Raw genomic sequence first — 23,870 nt, forward strand, 5'->3', positions numbered from 1 at the left:
AAGAGTCCAGCACTCTGTAAAGTCTCCTCCAGCACATTCCCAAACACTTTCGCTGAATTTAAGGTCTAGGGTGCCGATTCATGTGTGAAAATGATTCTTCATGCTCCCTCCTGATGAATTTTGACATCGACTTCTTGAAACTTCTTGGTTGATTAAACAGCATCCATCAATTAGGGTTAGAAGAACTGTTGCCAGTTATATAACATGCTAGAAACATAATAATCACTGCAATAATGATCCAATCAGACTCTTAAGCCTGTTGCCTGTGTATGGAACTTACTGTATAACTTTGTATGTGTGTATGTACTGTGTAAATAAATATATTAACTATACAAGCAGACAGACAGACAGATAGACATACGTAAACACTCACTCTCTCTCACACACACACACACACATACACTCTGTATTTTCTAAATATAATTTTAATAAACAAATTATTTATTTGTAATAATTGCTAATATGTACATTTTAGGCGCTAATAAGAACATTTCAGGTGCTAATATGTACATTTCATGAGCTAATATGTCCATTTTAGGTGCTAATATGTACATTTTAGGTGGTAATATGTACATTTTAGGTGGTAATATGTACATTTCATGATCTAATATGTACATTTTAGGTGCTAATATGTACATTTCATGAGCTAATATGTCCATTTTAGGTGCTAATATGTACATTTTAGGTGCTAATATGTACATTTTAGGTGCTAATATGTACATTTTAGGTGCTAATATGTACATTTCATGAGCTAATATGTCCATTTTAGGTGCTAATATGTACATTTTACGTGGTAATATGTACATTTTAGGTGCTAATATGTACATTTCATGAGCTAATATGTACATTTTAGGTGCTAATATGTACATTTTAGGTGCTAATATGTACATTTTAGGTGCTAATATGTACATTTTAGGTGCTAATATGTACATTTCATGAGCTAATATGTCCATTTTAGGTGCTAATATGTACATTTTACGTGGTAATATGTACATTTTAGGTGCTAATATGTACATTTCATGAGCTAATATGTACATTTTAGGTGCTAATATGTACATTTTAGGTGCTAATATGTACATTTCATGAGCTAATATGCCCATTTTAGGTGGTAATATGTACATTTTATGTGCTAATATGTACATTTCATGAGCTAATATGTCCATTTTAGGTGCTAATAAGTACATTTTAGGTGTTAATATGTATATTTTAGGTGGTAATATGTACATTTCATGATCTAATATGTACATTTTAGGTGCTAATATGTACATTTTAGGTGGTAATATGTACATTTCATGATCTAATATGTACATTTTAGGTGCTAATATGTACATTTCATGAGCTAATATGTCCATTTTAGGTGCTAATATGTACATTTTAGGTGCTAATATGTACATTTTAGGTGCTAATATGTACATTTTAGGTGCTAATATGTACATTTCATGAGCTAATATGTCCATTTTAGGTGCTAATATGTACATTTTACGTGGTAATATGTACATTTTAGGTGCTAATATGTACATTTCATGAGCTAATATGTACATTTTAGGTGCTAATATGTACATTTTAGGTGCTAATATGTACATTTTAGGTGCTAATATGTACATTTTAGGTGCTAATATGTACATTTCATGAGCTAATATGTCCATTTTAGGTGCTAATATGTACATTTTACGTGGTAATATGTACATTTTAGGTGCTAATATGTACATTTCATGAGCTAATATGTACATTTTAGGTGCTAATATGTACATTTTAGGTGCTAATATGTACATTTCATGAGCTAATATGCCCATTTTAGGTGGTAATATGTACATTTTATGTGCTAATATGTACATTTCATGAGCTAATATGTCCATTTTAGGTGCTAATAAGTACATTTTAGGTGTTAATATGTATATTATAGGTGCTAATATGTACATTTCATGAGCTAATATGTCCATTTTAGGTGCTAATATGTACATTTCATGAGCTAATATGTACATTTTAGGTGCTAATATGTACATTTCATGAGCTAATATGTCGATTTTAGGTGGTAATATGTACATTTTAGGTGCTAATATATATATTTCATGAGCTAATGTCCATTTTAGGTGTTAATATGTACATTATAGGTGCTAATATGTATATTTCATTCGCTAATATGTCCATTTCATGAGCTAATATGTCGATTTTAGGTGGTAATATGTACATTTTAGGTACTAATATTAGGTACTAATGGACCACTAAGGTACCAATATGCAGCCTTTGGGTACAAAAGTGTACCTTTTAAAAAGGTCCAGGTACAGCCCCAGTGACAGCTTTTGTACCTTTTTTTCTGAGAGTGATATTGTTAATATTTAAAAACTTGAATAAATTCATTTTAGCTTATTTATGTTAACCAAAAAAACATACTTATTCATCTAATTCATAAATCTTGACCAAAAAACAAACAAACAAACAAACAAAAAAAAAAACTGGATGTCAACTACTCAAATCAGCTCCATATATTTTTCGTAAAACAATAATTATGGGTCATAGCTTAAACTCTTCAGCAGACATTTTATGACTGTCTCGTTGGGTTTATTGACACAAGGATGTCTCAGTTAGAAGCTTTTAAAGAATCAAAAGGTTTGTTTAGTCTTCCTCACAACTGGATCTTAGTAATAACAACATTATCGTGGGTGTAAACTAATGGGAATCGCTTGTACTTTTAGCACTAATCCATCAACGCCATTTCTACGTATAACAAAGAAACTCTTAAGATAATCTGACTTCTGCAGCGATTTAAACAACATGTTGAGAAGAACTTCAATTTCGCTGAGCTGGTCTTAGTCACATGAGAATAGGTGAATGGAAAGGGTTATAAAGATATATAAGTGCAGGGTGTTATTATATAAGTGTCTTTTCAAAAGAATGACTTGCCATTACGCTTATGGAAATTATGATTAATTTCGTTTTCCATGACTGTTCTGTCCAGAACATGCGCTAACATGTAAATTACAGTATTACTTTGCGTGTACAGTTAATATCATAATTTCCACAGTACATAATCATATGTCTCATCACAAAGTGTGTACAGAAAGACAGTAGGTGCTCCACCTGGACACACCTGCGCATTTAAAGGGTAACAACGCTAGGCATGCGACGCTACAATGCACAGGCACGTCCTCTGGTTGCCATAAATACACATAGCTGTGTTGCCACCACTCAAACAAACAACGTAGAAACAACAGTTAATATAAATAAACATGTAAGATTGTGAGAAAAGTATTTATGACAATTACTGTAGGTAATTAGGTCGCATGTTAGACTTTAACCGCAAAGACTAGGCTAATAATAACTGTAGTTTTCAGCCTGATCAAGTAGCTCAACAATTGTTAGCCGTTAGCATTAGTATTAAACTGGCGAGTGTTTTAATCAAGAAAGACTGTAGGCTAATACATGGAGAAAGTTAGCTGACAGCATTGATACTATTAAACCTGTGAGTTTGTTTTAATCAAGAAAGACAGTAATACATTCTGATAGCATTCATACTATTAAACTTGTGAGTTGTTTTAGTCAAGAAAGACTGTAATACATGGAGAAAGTTAGCTGTTAGCATTAATACTATTAAACTTGTGAGTAGTCAAGAAAGACAAATGCATGGAGAAAATTAGCTGTTAGCATTAATACTATTAAACTTGTGAGTTGTTTTAGTCAAGAAAGAGTGTAATACACAGAGAAAATTAGCTGTTAGCATTACTATTAAACTTGTGAGTTTGATTTTGTCAAGAAAGACTGTAATACATGGAGAAAATTAGCCGTTAGCATTAATATACTATTAAACTTGAGAGTTTGTTTTAGTCAAGAAAGACTGTAATACATGGAGAAAGTTAGCTGTTAGCATTAATACATTTAAACTTGTGAGTAGTCAAGAAAGACAAATACATGGAGAAAATTAGCTGTTAGCATTAGGCTACTATTAAACTTGTGAGTTTGTTTTAGTCAAGAAAGATACATGGAGAAAATTCCCAGATAGCAAACTGACATTGAATCAACGTGGAAATATGACATCGAAACAACGTTGATATGACATTGTTTTGCTCATCGAATTAACGCTGAACCAACGTCAGATGCGTCATTCTTTCAAAACTAACGGAAAATCAACTTGAAATCAACGCGTTGTTTCAACGTTATGAAAGCAAACCAATTTTCGATTTCATTTAGCTTTGAAGAATGCCGCGTCTGACGTTGGTTCAACGTTAATTCGATGAGCAAATCAACGTTGTTTCAATGTCATGAGAGACGTCGTTTCCACGTTGATTCAATGTCAGTTTGCTGTCTGGGTTAGCTGTTAGCATTCATACTATTAAACTTGTGAGTTTGTTTTAGATCTTGAAAGACAAATACATAGAGAAAGTTAGTTGCTAGCATTCATACTATTAAACTTGTGAGTTTGTTTTAGTCAAGAAAGACTGCAATACATGGAGAAAATTAGCTGTTAGCATTAGTATTAAACTGGTGGGTTTGTTTTAATCAAGAAAGGCCGTAATAAATGGAGATAGCTAGCCGTTAACATTAGCATTAAACCAGTGTGTCTAAGTTATGCATTAGCATTCAATTGCGTTATTTTATTTTCTGATCAAGTCTATAACACTTTGAGAAAATTTACAATAAGCATAAAAATTCAACTGGACTTTTTTTCTGATCAAGTGTCTATCGCCTAATGCCTTGAAAAAGTTATCCATTAGCATTAGCATTAAACCGGTTAGTGTTTTCTGGTTAATGACGTCTATAACGCCTGGAAAAATGATCCGTTATCATTATCATTCAGCCGGTGAGTTATTTTTGATCAAGGATGTCTAACCTGGAGAAAGTTAGCCATTAGTATTAGCATTCAACCGGTAGGTCTGATAAACGACTTTGTTACTTTCGCTATTTGAACTTTCAATGTGGAATTTAGAGCAAAAACCAGTTTAGAGTCGCTAAAGACTTTAATGTTACACCTCAGTTGTTTTATTAGGAGCTGATGAAGAGGTGATTTAAAAAGAGATGCTTCAATAAGCAAGAGTTGAGGTAAGATGACAAACACTCAAACAGGATTAACAGTAAAAAGGCAAAAATGTAAATCGAAACACAATCTGTCAACGGTCTTTAAATAACTCATGATTTATCAGCCAAAACAAATATTCATGACTCCCACTTAAAAACGCACATTTGTTCCGCAAACATGAAACATCATCCCGTTCGTCTGCTTTATTATCGGACAATGTAACTGCGTGTCCGCACTAACCACACGAAACCTGATCAAAAGCCATGAAAAGAACAGCAATTTCACAACAGCCACATCAAAAGACATGTATTTAACAATAACTATATGTCGTCAATGGAAAGAGACAGTGACTTTGAAAGCGTGTCGTTCTACACAGACATTTAAAAGTTGTATATAATAAATGTTTAATATGTTCATTATCTAATTGATTTAATTGAATAAATTATACACATATAACATAATATATATTTAAAATATTAAATTTTTTTTTTTTTATAATTTGTTAACCCTATATATATATATATATATATATATATACATACATATATATATTATTTCACCTGACATGTCTGTCCAATCAAATGAGGGGCCAAAGTGTTTGTGGCCCCTTGTTTGGGAAGCAAGGCCTCATGAGAGACAGTGCCACCAATTGGTAAGAGAAATATCACTTGTAAACAACTTTATATAAAAATATATGCATATGCATTAGGATGCATATTAGGACCACATGGTGCATTCAAGTCCTCCTGGGAAACTCATGATGTTTTTTGTTTTGTTTATTATTATGTTGCCACAAAGAATGATGGGAAAATGGGAAATAGTTTGGTCACTCAAGCCTATCAGCTCATAAACTGGCTAAATGAGTTGTGTTTTCTGGCCCCTTGTCAGTTTGTTTTCTGGTAAACTTTGATCTCTCCTACACAATGCATTCAACATTCAGAAATAGATTAATCATGATTGAAAACAACTTGCTTCCGCCATTACTTCCCAGTCGTAATTGTGACTTTGTGGTGGCGTTCATGAGCGCTCAACTCGTATAATATTTCTGACATGACTTGAACCTTTAGTCAATGTTTTTATTATCTCGGGCTTGTCCCGGTTTTCAGAAAACATGCAAACGACCATTGGGCATTGGGTTTGCGGACAGTGTTTTTTGGGGGTGGGGTCAACGGGGCCTGACGGGAGCCCCCCCCAAGTGCGAGACCCCAGAAAGCAATGCCGCCTTCGACCTCAGTGTGGCGCCACAAGCACCTGTCCAATTACCCACTACACTCTAAAAAATGCTGGGTTGTTTTAACCCAACTTTGGGTCAAATATGGACTAACCCAGTCGTTGGGTTAAATTTTTACATTACATTTTTAACCCAACATTTCGGGTTTGTCCATATTTGACCCAAAATTGGGTTAAAACAACCCAGCATTTTTTAGAGTGTATAGTGAGCAAATGCCCCCCCTGAAATAAAATTCATGCCATTGAGGGTTATTTTAAATAATTTATGAGATTATATTATATTATATTTTCTAATATGTCATTTTATATACAGGCCTAGTTAATTAATTTAAAAAGATGAACTGAAAATGAACTGACTGCATGCTGAAGAGGAAATCAAGATTGATTTGTCATACTGAATGATGATCTCATCATACTTATCTTGGTATTTAAAGGTTTATATAAATCAGACATAATAAACATTCATGAGAAACACTATTAGACTACATCAGCATCTCAAGTGAAAAAATACAATGGCACAAAAACTACAGCAGGTCAACCATAAGATTCAACCACATTGAGGTATCAAGCTGAGAGCCTGAACATCGCCACAATAAAACATTTGCATGTAAAGGGTCTAAGTCACATTTTGAAGTGAAACCCCTCACAAAAGAATTCTTTAATATGTTTTGACACTGATTGGCAGTCGCTCGGGGTGAGAAAAGAGACTGCAAGTCTCAGAAAACAATTATGTAGAGGAGTGTCTGATGATTAAAACCAAAACAAGGATGGGCACATTAAGTCAAACGACACTTAAGACTCGTCAGACAGGTCCGGGTGACGAAATGAACCGTTGGTTTTTGGCTTACCGAGGCGTTAAATTGACCTTTAATATAACCCACATGACCTTTGCTGTGTAAACAGAAGTGATGCATCTTAGCTTGGACATAGCTTACGCAACATAGCTTGGATTTGGCTATTGTCCGACAGGTAGCAGCGTGTAAGAGAAAATGACTTGTAAAACTTGTCGATGAGTGTTTTACATAGGCCTATGGACCGCACTTTACACTCTTATTTATAGTAAACTGATTCTATGTTTATGCTTGCACTTAAAAAGCAATCCAGTGCACTTTCTGATGCAAGATTTTGTTGTTTTGATTACCATTTACCCCTGGTATCACCTTACGACGAAACCACGGCCCAGTATCGCATTTACATTTGAATTCTGCGAGTTTTTCTCCCCAAAGGTCATTACTTAGACAGGGGACCGAAACTAAACACAAAAAACAAACATCTTTATACATAGATTGCATATATGATATTGGATACTGATATGCGATAAGACATTTTTTATTTCATTATTCTTATTATTATTTATTGAATTTTTATTATTTAAATGTTCTTTGTGTTGTAAGAATGTTCTTGTATATTCATTCCTTTTTTATTGCCAATATATGGACAGCTTGTAAAGAAAGTAAAAAAAAAAAAAAAAAAAAAACTTCCTAGGTTGTCCGCCTGTAGACTGATTTTTAAATGAAAGCCTCGGGAGTCGGGACGTTTTTCCCGGGAAATTCTAAATGATGCGTTACCGCGCTCTATTCCGTCCAATGATGAAACGAATGCAAGTCCGCTATATCTGTAGGCTACTGTAATGTCAATGTGTCATGCAAAGAAAAGTAATTCATTTCTATAGCCTATAATTATTTTTGTTGTCTAATTGTTCATATTTATTTAACTTTTGTTTTATTTTATATTATTTGCTATAATCAGTTATAGCCTAGTATTTCTAAATAATTCAGTTGACATAAACCTATTGATGAGACAGCTAACCCCAAGTAGGCTAGTTTTATTATTTTTTTTAGTCATATGGCCATGCTGACTTAGCTTACCCCAGTCTCCTAACAAACCCGGCTGATCAACCGGAATCAAAATAAAATATTCAAATGAGTGAAATCACTACCAACAAATGGGTTTAAAGGAATCCATGACGCCAAAGCCCATCCTAGCATTGCTGATGTAGCAAACGAAAGTGTGTGAAAGGGGAACGATTACGATTGATGGTTCGGGCGATGAACGGTCACGAGATCCGCGTGAAAAACGAGAAAGTTCTTGAGGATTTGGTCTGAATGAAGTAAGCAATGCACGAGGGAGTGGAAAGATTCGGAGAACTAGACACTCCCTCATTAGTCTATGAGAAATGAGCTCCGAATGAATTAGTCTGCGACAGGTAAAGAAATAACAAAGGGAAAGGTGAAAGACAAAACAATTAAGCACACAGACATGGACCAGAGCCATATGGACTAGTGAACACGACGGCGTGTCTAGGACTCTTAAAAAAAATGTAATTTTTGCCATGCCTTAGGGCTGGTTAAAGTTTAGAATACTTTACTAGAAAAGGTTGATAATGGATGACTGGGGGAAAGTAAAAGTTCAAATTTACAAGCACTTCTTGCGCGAGCCTTTTCTTTATTATTGAACGATTATCACGTGTTTCACATTTTCATTGAAACGCTTAGTCAGTCAGAATCATTTTATGGCGCAATAATTGTGTTGCACGACAACAGTTCTGGAGCTAAGATCATGTCTAAAGTGGCACATGGCCTGTTTAGTGGCAATCTGTCAAATCAAGCATATTTCTCACACACTTTCACATCTAATCAGGGCGTGGAGTGACTGAGATACTGAACTTGTGGCTTAAAGTCCTCATTCTACAAATACCGAAGAGGACAACCACCTTATCATTATCACGGTCACTGGATAGGTATGGGAACGATATTTCATTATTACATTAAGTAATCAAATCCCACACTGTAAAACAAAAAAATATATGATCAATAAAGTTATGATGTTTTTACATTAGCCTTCTGACTTAGGCTATAAAAAAGGCTAAACTTTTTTTTTTTTTTTTTGATGAGTTAAAGACATTTTAATGTAATTTAAGTTGACGTCACTTGAACAATCAAGTTCATTGTGCTTAAATTGAAGGCAGCAACTTTTTCTCTTTTTTTACAATGTAAGAAATACTTAATATAAACATTCAAATCCTTAGAATATTTAATTTAGTCGCATGCACTGACGTGTAAAACAGCATGCATGAAACTTATTTTTTTAAAGCATGTCACACCGCAACCGCAATTATGAATTAGCCTATATAGAGCAAAACTATTGAACCTTTTAGCCCTATATCAGGTTAGAAAGTGGTACTCTTTTGTTATGTCTATATCATGACCCATGAATTCTTAAACTCCAGGGAATTCATGATTATTAATAAAATCATGTCGATCAGGTTAAGCGTGCCTCAGGGTCCAGTGCCATTTCATGAGCACACCCTGTACACACCTGTTTAATTGTTTTCCGATAATCATTATCATACATAAGGTGAAATAACCCCACCCCTTACCCAAATTGTAGCTATAAAAGATCCTCAGCTCTCCTAAACCATTACGCAGCTGTCAGAGGTGTCCAACAAAACGCAGAGGCAACAGGAACGGAAACGATGACTCAGGTTACTCAGTCTTTTTCACGCAAGAGCATGTCCAGCTCCAGCTCTCGTCCCTTCAGCTCCCACTCTCTCAGCGGTGGATACTCCAAGCGCATCGCCGTGGGTCGTGCGCCAAGTGTCTACGGAGGTGCGGGGGGCTCCAGCGTGCGCGTCTCTTACGGACAGAGCAACGGCAGCGGGTTCGACCTGGCCAGCGCGCTCGGCGGGGGCGACAATGGCTTCGGTGTGGGTTGGAACGAGAAATCAACCATGCAGAACCTCAACGACCGTCTGGCCACTTACCTGGAGAAAGTGCGCTCCCTGGAGAAAGCCAACGCGGAGCTGGAGCGCCAGATCCGGGAGTGGTACGAGAAGAGAACCCCTATCTCCAGAGATTACAGCCACTATTACGCCACCATTGAAGATCTGCGCAGAAAAGTCAGTCATTTGACATATTTATTTTTATATAATCTAATGTGGAATAAGTTATCACAGTTCTTATCAAAAAAGAGATATCTGAATAAAAATGTTGAACTTTTACGATTTACATATTTTTAAATGTATATGATTTTATATATATAGCTAAATGATCAGAGAACATAAAAAGTAATCTAATCTATAGTAATATATTAATATAGTAATTGATTTTCAAACTGACTTTATATATATCTAAAACACTGTACCAATGCAAAATGTAAAATGTTTGGTTTACCTTCATAAGCTGCATTTGAGTCTCAATTCTTCATCTGTTTGTCTTCAGATCTGTATCGCCAGCCAGGACAATGCCAGAATCATCCTTCAGATCGACAATGCCAAACTGGCAGCTGAGGACTTCAGAGTCAAGTAAGCACAAGCAAAAACTTTCACCCTCAAATTCTCTCCTTTAAAACCTCTTTTCATGAAGTCGGTATTGATTTTAATAACATATCCCATACTGGTTATTAAAACTTACCAGCATTTTCCATGATGAAAAAACATCTAAACCAGCCTAGACCAGCAAACCAATCAAAGATGCTTTATTTCCTCAGCGGGATTTCTTTTTATGAGTCACACCCAAAGTTAACTCTTCAGTTCATCTGAATTCCCATCCTAACCATTGCTATTCTTGGCGGCTTCAGGTACGAGAATGAGCTGGCCATGCGTCAGTCCGTGGAGGCCGACATCGCTGGCCTGAGGAGGGTTCTGGATGACCTCACCATGAGCCGCTCAGATCTCGAGATGCAGATCGAGGGTCTGAAGGAGGAGCTTATTTACCTGAAGAAGAACCATGCAGAGGTGAGATCAAAAACCAAATTTAGTCCTCCAGGTAGTGCAAACCTGGTGGAGCAAAGCAAGACCAATAATCTTCTCTTATCAAGTGTAATTTTATACGCTCTATTTGTAACGCTAGTCCTGTAATTACTATAACCTGAAGTCATGGAGTTCTTTGAACTACCGTATGTTCAAAGCCTAAAGGTGTGGTCATATTTCTACCATTGTTTGGCAAAATCCAGTAATTCAAGTGGAAATCTGCACCACTGAGAGTTTTGAATCCTGTTAGTAATTTTTAAGTTGGCTATGTGAATTCATCGGACTGAAGACAAGCGACTTTCATTCATTCAATCGCTAGATTTTGACAACAGACCATTTATTGCCTACAAAATTATGCTAATCAAATTTTGCGCCCATTACCATCAATAATGTATAATGTAGAGATGGATGGAGAACAAACCATTGCTACTTGAAAGAGCAAACTTCTCCAACAATAGCAATTCCCGCTTTTCAATCCATTCTCTAAAAATATGCAACGAATGAAAAACGACATGTGTATCATTGATTTGTAGGAGCTCGCAGCTCTTCGCGCCCAAATGTCCTCCAGCAGCGTAAACGTGGAGGTTGACGCCGCGCCTCAGCAAGACCTGGCCCGCATCATGGAGGAGATCCGTCAGCAGTATGAAGGCATCACCGAGAAGAACCGCAGAGACATGGAGACCTGGTACAAGGGCAAAGTAAGTACTCATTGTTATAAATCCAGTCTGCGATAGCCAATCAGCTAGACGTTGACCTCAAACCTCTTTCCCCGCAGTTCGACGAACTGAACAAGACGGTCACCACCAGACAAGAAGAATTCTCAATGTCCCGCAGTGAAGTCAACGAGCTCAGGAGAACGCTGCAGAACCTGGAGATCGAACTACAGTCGCAACTTAGCATGGTAAAAGTCAAACGTGTATTATCTTTAATTTAAAAATTCAACCACTAGGGGGAGCTTTATATGATCTAATATCCATAGCAACACCCCTAATTATCATCCAATGCTCAAAGGTCTACTAGCTTTGATTAATAATATGCAAAAGAGAACATTTCCTACTAGCTGCCTCTAGAGGGAGCAATTTGCTCAATTTAATTTGCATAATCCCGCCCCCAACCGCTCTTTTACGCTTTATGATATTACAGAAAGCGGCTCTTGAGGGCACACTGGGAGAGACCGAGTCACGCTACAGCCTCCAGCTCAACCAGTTGCAGGTCGTCATTAACGGACTGGAGGCGGAGCTTTCTAGGATGCGAATTGACATCGAAAGACAGGGCAGTGACTACAAACTGCTTCTGGACATCAAGACCAGACTAGAGATGGAGATCGCCGAGTACAGGAGACTTTTGGATGGAGAGGACATTCAGTAAGACTGATATAGATAGATGTATAAATAAAACGAATTAACCTTATTGTCTTTCTAAAGATCGTGTTGTTCGAAATTTAATAAACGTTTTGTGTTACAGGAGACAGACAATCAAAGTTGTAGAGATTGTAGCTCCTCCTCCCCCCAAGCGTAAGTGTTTTTTTGTTTTAAATTGAGGAAAAATGACATTTTTTAAAAGCGATATACTTTGCATGTAATAATCTATTTAAAAATATTATATATTAAAGTAATAGTTTTTTTTCGTAATTTTTCTTCTCCAGATGAACCAGTGGTGACCAAGCGCGTTCGCACCGTAATCGAAGAGGTGATTGATGGGAAGGTTGTTTCTCGCACAGAGGACGTTGACGTAGAAGTCATGAAGAAGTAAAAACAACATCAACGAGATCCATAAAGTCAGCGTGAATTAAATTAAATTCAATAAATGAACCCTGTTCAACACCTCATGTAAAAACCTAAGATAAATGAAATAAAAAAAAGACAAGCTGCGAAATGAAATGTGTTTGTTCTTTCATTCTTGAATGATCGATATTTATCACAAACAACACTGAAAAAAGGAGTTTGAGGTGCATTATATTTGATTTGACGTGTGTCACAAGCGCCAAAAGACGAGTCAGCTTTTTTAACCACAATTTCAATGTTTACGCCAGTAAGAAACAAAACATTCTGTACAAAAGACGTACTCGCTCTCTCACAGACATACAAACACAACTGTGAAAGATACAAACACGACAAACAGTTTGCTAAGTACTTTCTGACGTTTTAAAAACGCACTAAAACAAAAATAACCACAGTTATCTTTTCAGAACACTTTTAATATATAACATTGTATTTACAAATATTTCACATATGACACTATGTAGTTAAGAGCCCCCCACAGGTGTCCGTATTTGACAAAAATGTTCAACATAAATAATTAAACGGCATATTTTTCCCCATCACACAATAACAGTATAAATTCTACAGTAGCACAGCTGACTACCACAGTCAGTTGCAAAGTGCTGTCCTTTTTTTCGTTCGTTTTTTTCCTTAAATACAAAAATACCACCACTTCCGACGCAACGCCGGTAGTAAATTTCTAGCTGCTGCGCTATAACGACGTACACTGAAGCAAAATCGGCTCACATTCAAAACGGTGGGCGGGATTGGTCCTTGACGCCAATTCGTTTGCGCAATGGCACCGCAAAACATCGTACGGGGGGGAAAAGTTCGCGAACAATTAAGATGGTGTCGCATTAAAAACGTTTTGCTCCACAATTTATACGCATCCTTTCCCTTCAGAATGAGAACTTCATGTTTTGCAAACTAAAATCGTGTTAAATTCATCGATCAATAAGCATTTGTAAAAATTTTGCACTTATGGTGAATAAAATGCTGAATGTGTTCTGTAAATGCCTTCATCTCTACAGCCATAGCAAGTAGTAACTGAACTATGACCACCTTACGAGTATATTGCATGTAATAGCTAACGGGTAACCAGTTAGAGAAGAGGAGATATGGATAAGAATAAAAAATGATAAGCAGAATATTAACCTGTATGTTCAGAGAGGGGAGCAGATATCACTACTCAACAAAGAACACAGTTATTCATACAGGGCGAACTATTTAAATCTGAAGGTAATCGACTTCTTGCAATAGAAGTTTGGAAATTTGGATTGTAGACATGGAAGAAAACTGGGATTTGAGACTATGTGACGATCTTTATGCTGACCACAGACTAAATCATACGTTAAACAATTAGTCTTGAGTACATACTCCGAGTATGCAGTGTCCGCCACGAAGCTAACGTGAAATTCACAGCTTTAATTTCTAAATAAAACGCTTCAAAGATCCGGCAAACGTGGATCTGAGAGCAGAACAGCTGCCTGATGCATATTTAACGATACAAACGTCAGGCGTTTTACGCACTATACGTAGCCTTGCAATAAATAGCGATTAGCCAACGCGACGCACCAATTGGTTTTAGAGGCAAACAGCTGTGAAATTTGGCAGCAAGACACATCTTCACCATGGCTCATTTTCAACGCAGCTGGTGCCTGATAACTTCACTAAATTTAGAGAGAACCGTAACGATACCATGGAAACCGTATTAAGTATCGTAAGTACTTTACGCAAGTACCTTTGCGAACAACCTCAAAATCGTCAGGGTAAAAACGAATGAAAGTGTCTCAATAAAAGCGTCATCGGTGGACTGCTTTTGTTTGATGATTAAAAACAAAACAAAAAATGTACGTTAACGATTTAAACGTTAAAACAAAACAGTGACGGTCAAGAAAAGAAAAGATAATGGGGCGAGCACCTGTTGCTTTTAAGTCAACTGTTAAAAAAAAAAAAACAACAACCCAAAAACAAATAAATAACCATTAAAATGCTGTCGTTAGTTGCAAAAGTTAATTCTGACATGGACTGTGGCTCATTTCAGCTTTTGGCACGAAAGCAAAAGCTCATTTCTTTCTCCGACCCAAATAATTAACGTCAATAACAGTACCTATAAATCGATAACCTGATACTGCGTGTTTTTTTCTTTTCGTAAAAATGAAAAATCCCCTCGAGTCATTGTTTGTCGCTGTAAAGTGCAGTAGTGCTTTTTCGTCTGTATTCTAGCTTGCAGGCAGTCATGTCCACTGCCTTCCAGCAGGGGGCGACAGCGAGCTGAGCGCAGATCTCACAGGCAGTAGTTGTAAATCACAGAAGAAACTCAGAAACGCTGAAGGGTGGTGTTCATTCTTCCTTTTCGACCGGAGGCTCAGTCTCGCATGGTTTTACAATCTCCTCTTCGTAAACTTTCAAAATCGCTTCGCAGACGAAGCGGTACTGGCTCTGCAAACACACAAAAAGGAAATGAAGTGACTCAGCTGCAGGATAAAAACATGTATAAAAAACTATGTATACCAGATCATTGAATGCAATTTTTGACTCAATTCAATCCCTCTCAAGATTTGTTGCATCGAATCTGCGATATTTATAAACTTAGATGTTTCTTAGCAAGTCAACTATGTAGCTCATATTAGAAACTTTTTTTGCTTACATCTTGTAATTCTGACTTTATTTCAGATATAAAGTTAGAATTGCGTGATATAAAGATATATCTTTATATATATAAAGATATATCTGTGTGATATAAAGTTAGAATTACGTGATATAAAGTCGCAATTGTGTGTTGTAAAGTCAGAATTGCGTGATATAAAGTCGCAATTGCATGTTATAAAGTCGCAATTGCGTGTTATAAAGTCAGAATTGCGAGATATAAAGTCATGATTGATTTATATATAGTCGCAATTGCGTGTTATAAAGTCAGAATTGTGAGATATAAACTATTCTGAGAGGAAAAAAAATTCTTTTTTTTCTTATAATTGGCCCGATAACTCGGAATTGCGAGTTTATATTTTACAATTGTGAGAAAAGATGTCAGAATTTCAGAAAAGATATAAACTCGCAATTATGTGTTATGAAGTCAGAATTGTGAGATGTAAACTCGCAATTGTGAGAAAAAAAGTAAGAATTGTGAGATAAAAAGTCTTAATTCTGTCTTTTTTTCTCGCAATTGTGACTTTATTTCTCAGAATTGTGACTATTTCTCAGAACTGCGACTATATTTCGCAATTGCAACTATTTCTTAGAATTGCAACTTTATATCTCGCAATTGTGACTTTATTTCTTAGAATTGCGACTTTATATCTCGCAATTGCGACTTTATTTCTCAGAATTGTGACTTTATATCTCGCAATTGCGACTTTATATCTCAGAATTGCAACTATTTCTCAGAATTGCAACTTTATATCTCGCAATTGCAACTTTATTTCTAAGAATTGCGACTTTATATCTCGTAACTGCGACTTTATTTCTCAGAATTGTGACTTTATATCTCACAATTGCGACTTTATTTCTCAGAATTGCGACATCTCGCAATTGCAACTTTATTTCTCAGAATTGCGACTTTATATCTCGCCACTGCGACTTTATCTTTCAGAATTGCGACTTTATATCTCGCAATTGCAACTTTATTTCTAAGAATTGCGACTTTATATCTCGCAATTACGACTTTATTTCTTAGAATTGCAACTTTATATCTCGCAATTGCGACTTTATTTCTTAGAATTGTGACTTTATATCTCGCAATTGCGACTTTATTTCTCAGAATTGTGACTTTATATCTCGCAATTGCGACTTTATATCTCAGAATTGCAACTATTTCTCAGAATTGCGACTATATCTCGCAATTGTAACTATTTCTTAGAATTGCAACTTTATATCTCGCAATTGCAACTTTATTTCTAAGAATTGCGACTTTATATCTCGTAACTGCGACTTTATTTCTCAGAATTGTGACTTTATATCTCACAATTGCGACTTTATTTCTCAGAATTGCGACATCTCGCAATTGCAACTTTATTTCTCAGAATTGCGACTTTATATCTCGCCACTGCGACTTTATCTTTCAGAATTGCGACTTTATATCTCGCAATTGCAACTTTATTTCTAAGAATTGCGACTTTATATCTCGCAATTACGACTTTATTTCTTAGAATTGCAACTTTATATCTCGCAATTGCGACTTTATTTCTTAGAATTGCGACTTTATATCTCGCAATTGCGACTTTATTTCTCAGAATTGTGACTTTATATCTCGCAATTGCGACTTTATATCTCAGAATTGCAACTATTTCTCAGAATTGCGACTATATCTCGCAATTGTAACTATTTCTTAGAATTGCAACTTTATATCTCGCAATTGCAACTTTATTTCTAAGAATTGCGACTTTATATCTCGCAATTACGACTTTATTTCTTAGAATTGCGACTTTATATCTCAGAATTGCGACTTTATATCTCACAATTGCGACTTTATTTCTCAGAATTGCGACTTTATATCTCGCCATTGCGACTTTATCTTTCAGAATTGCGACTTTATATCTCGCAATTGCGACTTTATATCTTAGAATTGCGACTTTATATCTTACAATTGCGACTTTATTTCTCAGAATTGCGACTTTATATCTCGTAATTGCGACTTTATTTCTCAGAATTGCGACTTTATATCTCACAATTGCGACTTTATTTCTCAGAATTGCGACTTTATATCTCGCCATTGCGACTTTATCTTTCAGAATTGCGACTTTATATCTCGCAATTGCGACTTTATATCTTAGAATTGCGACTTTATATCTTACAATTGCGACTTTATTTCTCGCAATTCTGACTTGCAATTGTGAGATAAAAAGTCGCATTTATCTTTTTTCTTTTTTTTATTCTGTGGCGGAAACAAGCTTCCATACTTTCGAGTGTGTTCGGCCAATCAGCATACACTTATGTCACTGGTAGGTAGTTCCTATTGTGCTGGGTTAGACCCTACTCTGAAGTAGGAGCTAAAGGCGTTCCTATAGCTAAAATCCTTCCCAGTTCCTGTGGTGCGAACATGCCAAAAAGTGGGCATTTCCGCCAATAGTTCAAGAAACTAGAAAAAGTTTCCTCCAGTGCGAAAGCCCCTAAAGTGGGCTGTTCTTCTGCGTACTCACGGGAGTCTGGATCATCATGGCACGCTGGTCTCTCATGGTCCTCACGAGGTCTAAGGGATACACCGACTGACCGCTCTCTATCAAACACATAGCGGTCTCCATGGTGATAAGCACCCCGGTGCGACCAATCCCGGCGCTGAAAGAGAAAGGGGTGGAGTCAATAAACAAATCATGGTGTTTTTGTTTTTACTTAAGAGATTCTGCCAGGACATTTTCCAGGCCTGACCTGCAATGGACCACAACAGGATCTGGAGTGTCGGCTCTTTTGCTGCGTACTTGACTGACAAAGTTCAGGAAGTCCGACGAATCATCTGGCACGCCGTGATCGGGCCACGCCAAGTACTGCATCTGACAAATCTGCCTTTCTTCTTTACTCTGTTCAAACATCCAAACAGACATTAGCACTTAAGTTTATTTACATTAATCGATAATGAACATTTGAAGAGATTCGTCACCTCCAGGTGCGTAAGAGTGAGATCTCTGAGCACGTACGCAGAGTTCCCTTCCTCCGACACGCATGTAACCTGGAACCCTCCATAGGTGCCATTTGCAGAAACATTTGGCCAGTATTGATGACATTTCACCTAAAAGGGAAAATGTCCAATATAAGATAATCAATAGAAATTAGTTTTTTTTTTTTGCAATTTAATGGGGCACTTACTTTCCACAAAGCACTCATGATATTACTAATAGTTTATTGTTATTATAACCAGGGTTTATAAACGATTAATCTAATTACGGAAGATCTCTTAAAATATTATTAAATAATAACTCATTGACAAAAAAAAACATAACTTTTACCACCTTTACGTGTGCGAATACCAATTTTTATTTTATCTTCTAAAAAAAAAATACATTCATACCCTGCCACGTTCAACTTGTGTCGTTAGCATGACCACAAGGGTGGCGCCCTGTTCCCACACCATCTGCCAAAAGTCAGAGCATGTACCAGGAAGTGGCCCTTGGCAGGCAATATACCGCTTTACTTCACCTTTACTGGGGACTTCCATCTGAAAACACACATATATATGCAGATTATCACTCTCGAAGTACAAAACATTACCAAAATAACTTCAAGATGATCTGAGAAGGATGCTCACATTGATAAAATTTGCATTGATATAATCATCCGTCCCCTTTAATACAACTCGAGTGGTGTCATCTGTGTCACAAAATAAACTGTTATGAACATCCAGCTAATCATGAAAACATTTCTGAGTCCAACACAAACACAAGCTGTGCACTCACATGGAGAAATGTCCCGATAGCGGTTTTTGGAGACGTTTTGTGGCAATCTGGCGCATGACATGGACATCCCAGGACGTTTCCTGTACAGTTGCTATAGGAGTAAAATATAATTGCTATCAAACAAATGTTTTTGGATATTTATAAAAAAAAAATAATACAAAAAAAGACAATTTCCACCTATATTAAGACACTTTTGATGAGAAAAATAAAAATAACACCAATTTAACTTGGTCTTGTTTACTGTATGTTATTGTGCAACATTAGCATGTTTGATTCCTAACCTATTTATTGTTAATAAACAAGCTAAATTAAGCTTTTGGTTAGTACAAGTTCATGACATAAAAACAGTAAGCTTAGCAAACAGGACATAATCGAGACAGCCGGAAAAAGAACAACAGGAAATGATGACTAGAATGTGATTCAGCCCACAACTCAGACTCAGTGCAGCAGTATGTATATATATATATATATATATATATATATATATTAAAGGGATAGCTCACTTTGAAATAAGTTTTTGGTATGTTTTATCTTACCTCAAGGGCATCCAAGATGTAGGTGTCTTTGTTTCCACATTAGTTTCAATTTTATATTTTTAGGTCAAACCGTTTGAGTCTGTCAGTCATATAATGGAGGTCTATGGTCACCACCTCAAAGAGCATGCACAGCGAAGTCCAAATTAAACATGATTTAATGACTCGTAAATGTAAGTACACATTGATGGCCTAAGACACGAAACGAGCGGTTTGCGTGAGAAAACAAACTGTATTTATATCGTTTTTACCTCTTGTTTTACCTCTTGATCACTTGGACGTGGTAAAAAACGATATAAATACTGATCGTTTTTTTTTAACACAAACTGCTCGTTTCGTGTCTTAGGTCATCAATGTGTACTTACATTTATGAGTCATTGAATTATGTTTAATTTGGACTTCTCTGTGCATGCTCTTTGAGGTGGTGACCATAGACCTCCATTATATGACAGACAAGACAGACATAGACCTCCATTATATGACAGACAAGAGCGGTTTGACCTTTGACCTAAAAATATAAAAATTGAAAACACTGCGGAAACAAAGACACCTACATCTTCGATGCCCTTGTGGTAAGCTAAAACATACCAAAAATTTATTTCAAAGTCAACTATCCATTTAATTACTATATATTTTAATATCCACATTAGTCAACATTTGAAGTGGATCAAAACCTTTCATAAAAGTTTAACATGAATTTTGAACAATACCCATTTTTGTCTTGATCCACTTCAGACTACTGTATGCATGTATATATATATATATAGAAAAGTGTGTGTCAGCTGACTTACATCAAACTGCCCAAGCACGGTACCGCTGGAAAGCCCGTCTTTCAGCAGCTGTATTGAGGACCTCAAACTATCAGCCTCGGAGTGGCACAGCTCTAGACTGGACGTCTCTGGAATGTACTGGAAATCTGGCTCCAGATCCAACTTCTCCTGCTCCTCGTCCACATCATAAATGGCTGAAGGAAAAGTATAATTCTATATAATTATACTAATAATATAATTATATAATAATAATAATTATATAATAATATAATTCTAACTATTAAAAAAAAAACGAATTTTGGAGCTCCATTCAGGTGGATCATACCATTGGGCCTGACGAGAAGGATGAGGTCTCCTGATTGGTCCTCACAGCTGGCCTTAATTAGCATTACCACGTCATCGTGAGTGTGCTCTGAGATATCGCGTCCGTTAATCAGCACGACCTGGTCGCCCTCGTTGAGGCGTGGCATACACATATCAGCCTGAGAGAGGTCAAAGGTCACAGATGAAGGGTTAGGGTGAGAAATCAACATGCAGTCAGCATTGAATTAATGCTTTTCAAATAATGAACTTCAATATTCCTGTCTGAATGGATGCAGTCAAGAGTCAGTCATCATCAGGCTGGGGTGTGTGACTTTAATTGAGATTGAGTGTGACGCATAAACTCAGCGCCGGCCCGAGCCTTTTGGGGGCCCTAAGCAGAATTTGATTTGGGGGCCCCTCCCACGACGCGGAGTCACCTGTGTTTGACGATTATTGACATAAATGTCACGCAAAAATGATACATTATAAATGAATACACTGAGGTTATGTATTAATAAAAAAATAGATGCCTACTTAAATAAAAAAGTTTGAAAACAGTCTTAAAACTGTCTCAAAACATATACAATAAATTATTTGCTAAAATTATGACAAAACTGAGAAATTAGAAACGTAAGAGCAATGATACTTTGGCCTATCCTCCTGGGACCCAGGAATAGACTTTTGTCCACTGTAGTGGACATTATATTTTAGTGTATTTCTCTGACACCACATTCTGTCACATTTTTTTTTCTGGATGTCCTGTAAAGAGCACATTCAGGGCAATACAGAGATACCAAATGTTTGGAGGTTTCACCATGAAAACAACTTCTCCTTGGTCTTTAAAAATGTCTAACATTAATTTAGTGATCAAATGTAGCACTCTTATTGAAATATGGTAATATATTGTAATTATAATTTAAATCTAACTACTTTTCAAATTGTATTTCATCAACCAACATCTCATGAAAATGTTATGGGGTTTCAAATGAAAAAAATGACTTTCCGTTACAGGGCATTGATTTCATTCATGTCCACTGTAGAGAACATCAGGACATAAATCATGTTTATCAGGCATTCTGGGAGACATAACAAGTGAATATGTAAATAAATTATACGTCAATATTCTTATGACATATTAGATATTATTATTAAAATGTTGCTTATTATTACGCCAATGCTTACACTTCTTTCCTCATTAAATGTTGCTCCAAGAACACATTAATGTGCAAATTAGATACAGTGTATAGATACTTTGCATTGAATGGGAATATTAATTTATGCCAATTTTACCCATATATTGCATAAAGTAAATTGGTGTATCAATTAATTCCATTATATCTTTCATAACATAGTTGATAATCATCTTTATACAAATTTTAGTTCAAAAAAATCCTGAAACCCCAAAATGTATTGGTGATTGGAAAAAAAATCCCATTGTTTTTGCCTACACATTGTATGTCATTTAATTTTAACAACTGAGTCCTGGTGTCCACTACAGAGGACAAAGTATTACATATGAATAAAATATAATTTTTCAAAAAGGTTTTTTTTTTTTTTTACCATTTGTTTATTATGCTTTAAACAATGTGATGACATGAAAAAAAAACTAAATTAAAAAAAAAAACTTTCTGGGTCTCAGCTATTGTTGAAAACTAAAAATATTACTAGCCTATTTCTCAACTGTCTCAATACAGAGTAACTATCCTCAAAATCTTTATTATTGTTATTATTATTATTGTAACAGACTTTGTTATATAGTACATGACATAATCAACACAGTCTGTTACTATAATACCGGTTATGATGTTCTGGCGCTCGTTGTATGTGTGTATGCAATGTATTTTCCCCCTCGGGGCTTGCCGTAGATGGGTCGTGCGCACTTGCTAGGCTACTGGAGTGTCGCGGGTGTTTGGAGATCTGATGTGTGGTATAATAAAGTGGAGAAGAGTTCAAACTGCTATGTTTATTATTTATTCAAACTGCTACCCTTACACCTTGAAGGATAAGTTCTCCTGCGGGCTATTTTCTCCAACTTAAACCGACCGATACCGTGACTAGGCGCAGTTGCGCACGAATTGTCTATGCACGCGCGAGGTGTCTAGAAGATTATGCGTATGACTTAAACGCTGGCAGACAGAGCAGCAGTTGTAACTTGTAGGCAGGTATATTGACCATTAAATCAGAATTTTGTTGTCTTGAACTATTCATTCAGTCATATTCATTCATTCATTGATTTATGTCACTTGTTTAAGTCATCTAAAAAAATAAAAATAAAAAATAACCTCGATTAGGGGGCCCCCTGGTGGCCAGGGGGCCCCAAGCAGCCGCTTAGTTCGCTTATGCCTCGGGCCGGCCCTGCATAAACTTACCGGAGTTCCTGGAGCCACACGGGACACTATGATGGGCATCCTCTGGTCAGCGCCACCCTGTGGATGAAGAGGAGAATTATTTCACTAATAAATAAATATATAAATAAAATATTAAAAATAAATGAATAAATGTTTAAAAATACATAGGCTAAATATTATTTTTATACACACATAACACATTAATTGTAATTATATATATATATATATATATATATATATATATATATATATATATATAAAATATAATTACAATTTAATATACAATATATATTCATATTAATTAACGTCTTATAAAATTGTAATTAAGATAATACTTTATATGTAAAAAATAAATAATATATATTTTAAAACAATATTATTTAAAACAGTAATTACAATTTTGTTAACATTTTTTTAAACGGTTCATTAAAATTGTTATTTAAAAAATACATACTTCTAAAAATGTAACATTTATAAAATAAGTTTATAAAATAATATTGTTAAAATTTACTTATAAAATAACATTTATAAAATAAAAGGTTTAACTATTTACAGCACTAGTATTTTAATATCTACATTTATATATCTCTATAACTATCTATCCATCCATCACACATTTATAAGCACACAATGCATCACACTTGATTGCAATACATAAATACATAAAGGTTACTCAAATATAAAAAACGCACTATTAAGAATTACTTTCAGTTATTTAATTTTACACTCAATTATTTATTGTATAATGATAAGTCCTTCTCAAGCCAACAATATTATTG

General features: G+C 35.7%; 2 protein-coding genes across 3 annotated transcripts in view; one reads left to right on the plus strand and one right to left on the minus strand.

Annotated features, from left to right (window-relative positions):
- Positions 1–9,655: 9,655 nt before the first annotated feature.
- krt97 (keratin 97) lies at positions 9,656–12,871 on the plus strand. The gene is made up of 8 exons (XM_039682219.2): positions 9,656–10,139; positions 10,462–10,544; positions 10,820–10,976; positions 11,525–11,689; positions 11,767–11,892; positions 12,135–12,355; positions 12,456–12,505; positions 12,637–12,871. The coding sequence occupies exons 1-8, from the start codon at positions 9,717–9,719 to the stop codon at positions 12,741–12,743; spliced, it is 1,332 nt and encodes a 443-aa protein (XP_039538153.2). The 5' UTR covers positions 9,656–9,716; the 3' UTR covers positions 12,744–12,871.
- Positions 12,872–13,167: 296 nt separating this feature from the next.
- Positions 13,168–23,870, minus strand: part of ptpn4b (protein tyrosine phosphatase non-receptor type 4b) — a 39,136-nt gene continuing 28,433 nt past the window's right edge. For both annotated transcript variants that reach the window (XM_039682217.2, XM_039682216.2), the window contains exons 18-27: positions 23,113–23,169; positions 20,766–20,922; positions 20,462–20,634; positions 19,138–19,228; positions 18,990–19,051; positions 18,753–18,899; positions 18,345–18,473; positions 18,116–18,264; positions 17,890–18,025; positions 13,168–15,193 (exon numbers count right to left, since the gene is read on the minus strand). In XM_039682217.2, coding sequence (XP_039538151.1) covers positions 15,095–15,193; positions 17,890–18,025; positions 18,116–18,264; positions 18,345–18,473; positions 18,753–18,899; positions 18,990–19,051; positions 19,138–19,228; positions 20,462–20,634; positions 20,766–20,922; positions 23,113–23,169 — 1,200 coding nt within the window. In that variant the 3' untranslated portion in view covers positions 13,168–15,094. The remainder of the gene's footprint in view (positions 15,194–17,889; positions 18,026–18,115; positions 18,265–18,344; positions 18,474–18,752; positions 18,900–18,989; positions 19,052–19,137; positions 19,229–20,461; positions 20,635–20,765; positions 20,923–23,112; positions 23,170–23,870) is intronic.

Source organism: Pimephales promelas, chromosome 2 (assembly GCF_988280905.1).
Source record: "Pimephales promelas chromosome 2, fPimPro1.hap1.1, whole genome shotgun sequence".
NCBI classification, from domain to species: Eukaryota; Metazoa; Chordata; class Actinopteri; order Cypriniformes; family Leuciscidae; genus Pimephales; species Pimephales promelas.

Excerpts from the sequence above, each read along its gene's own strand:
- krt97 (XM_039682219.2), top strand. The coding sequence starts at position 9,717 with ATGACTCAGGTTACTCAGTCTTTTTCACGCAAGAGCATGTCCAGCTCC. Across the intron at positions 10,545-10,819 it reads GCTGAGGACTTCAGAGTCAA|GTACGAGAATGAGCTGGCCA; the intron begins GTAAGCACAAGC and ends TGGCGGCTTCAG. Across the intron at positions 11,893-12,134 it reads TACAGTCGCAACTTAGCATG|AAAGCGGCTCTTGAGGGCAC; the intron begins GTAAAAGTCAAA and ends ATGATATTACAG.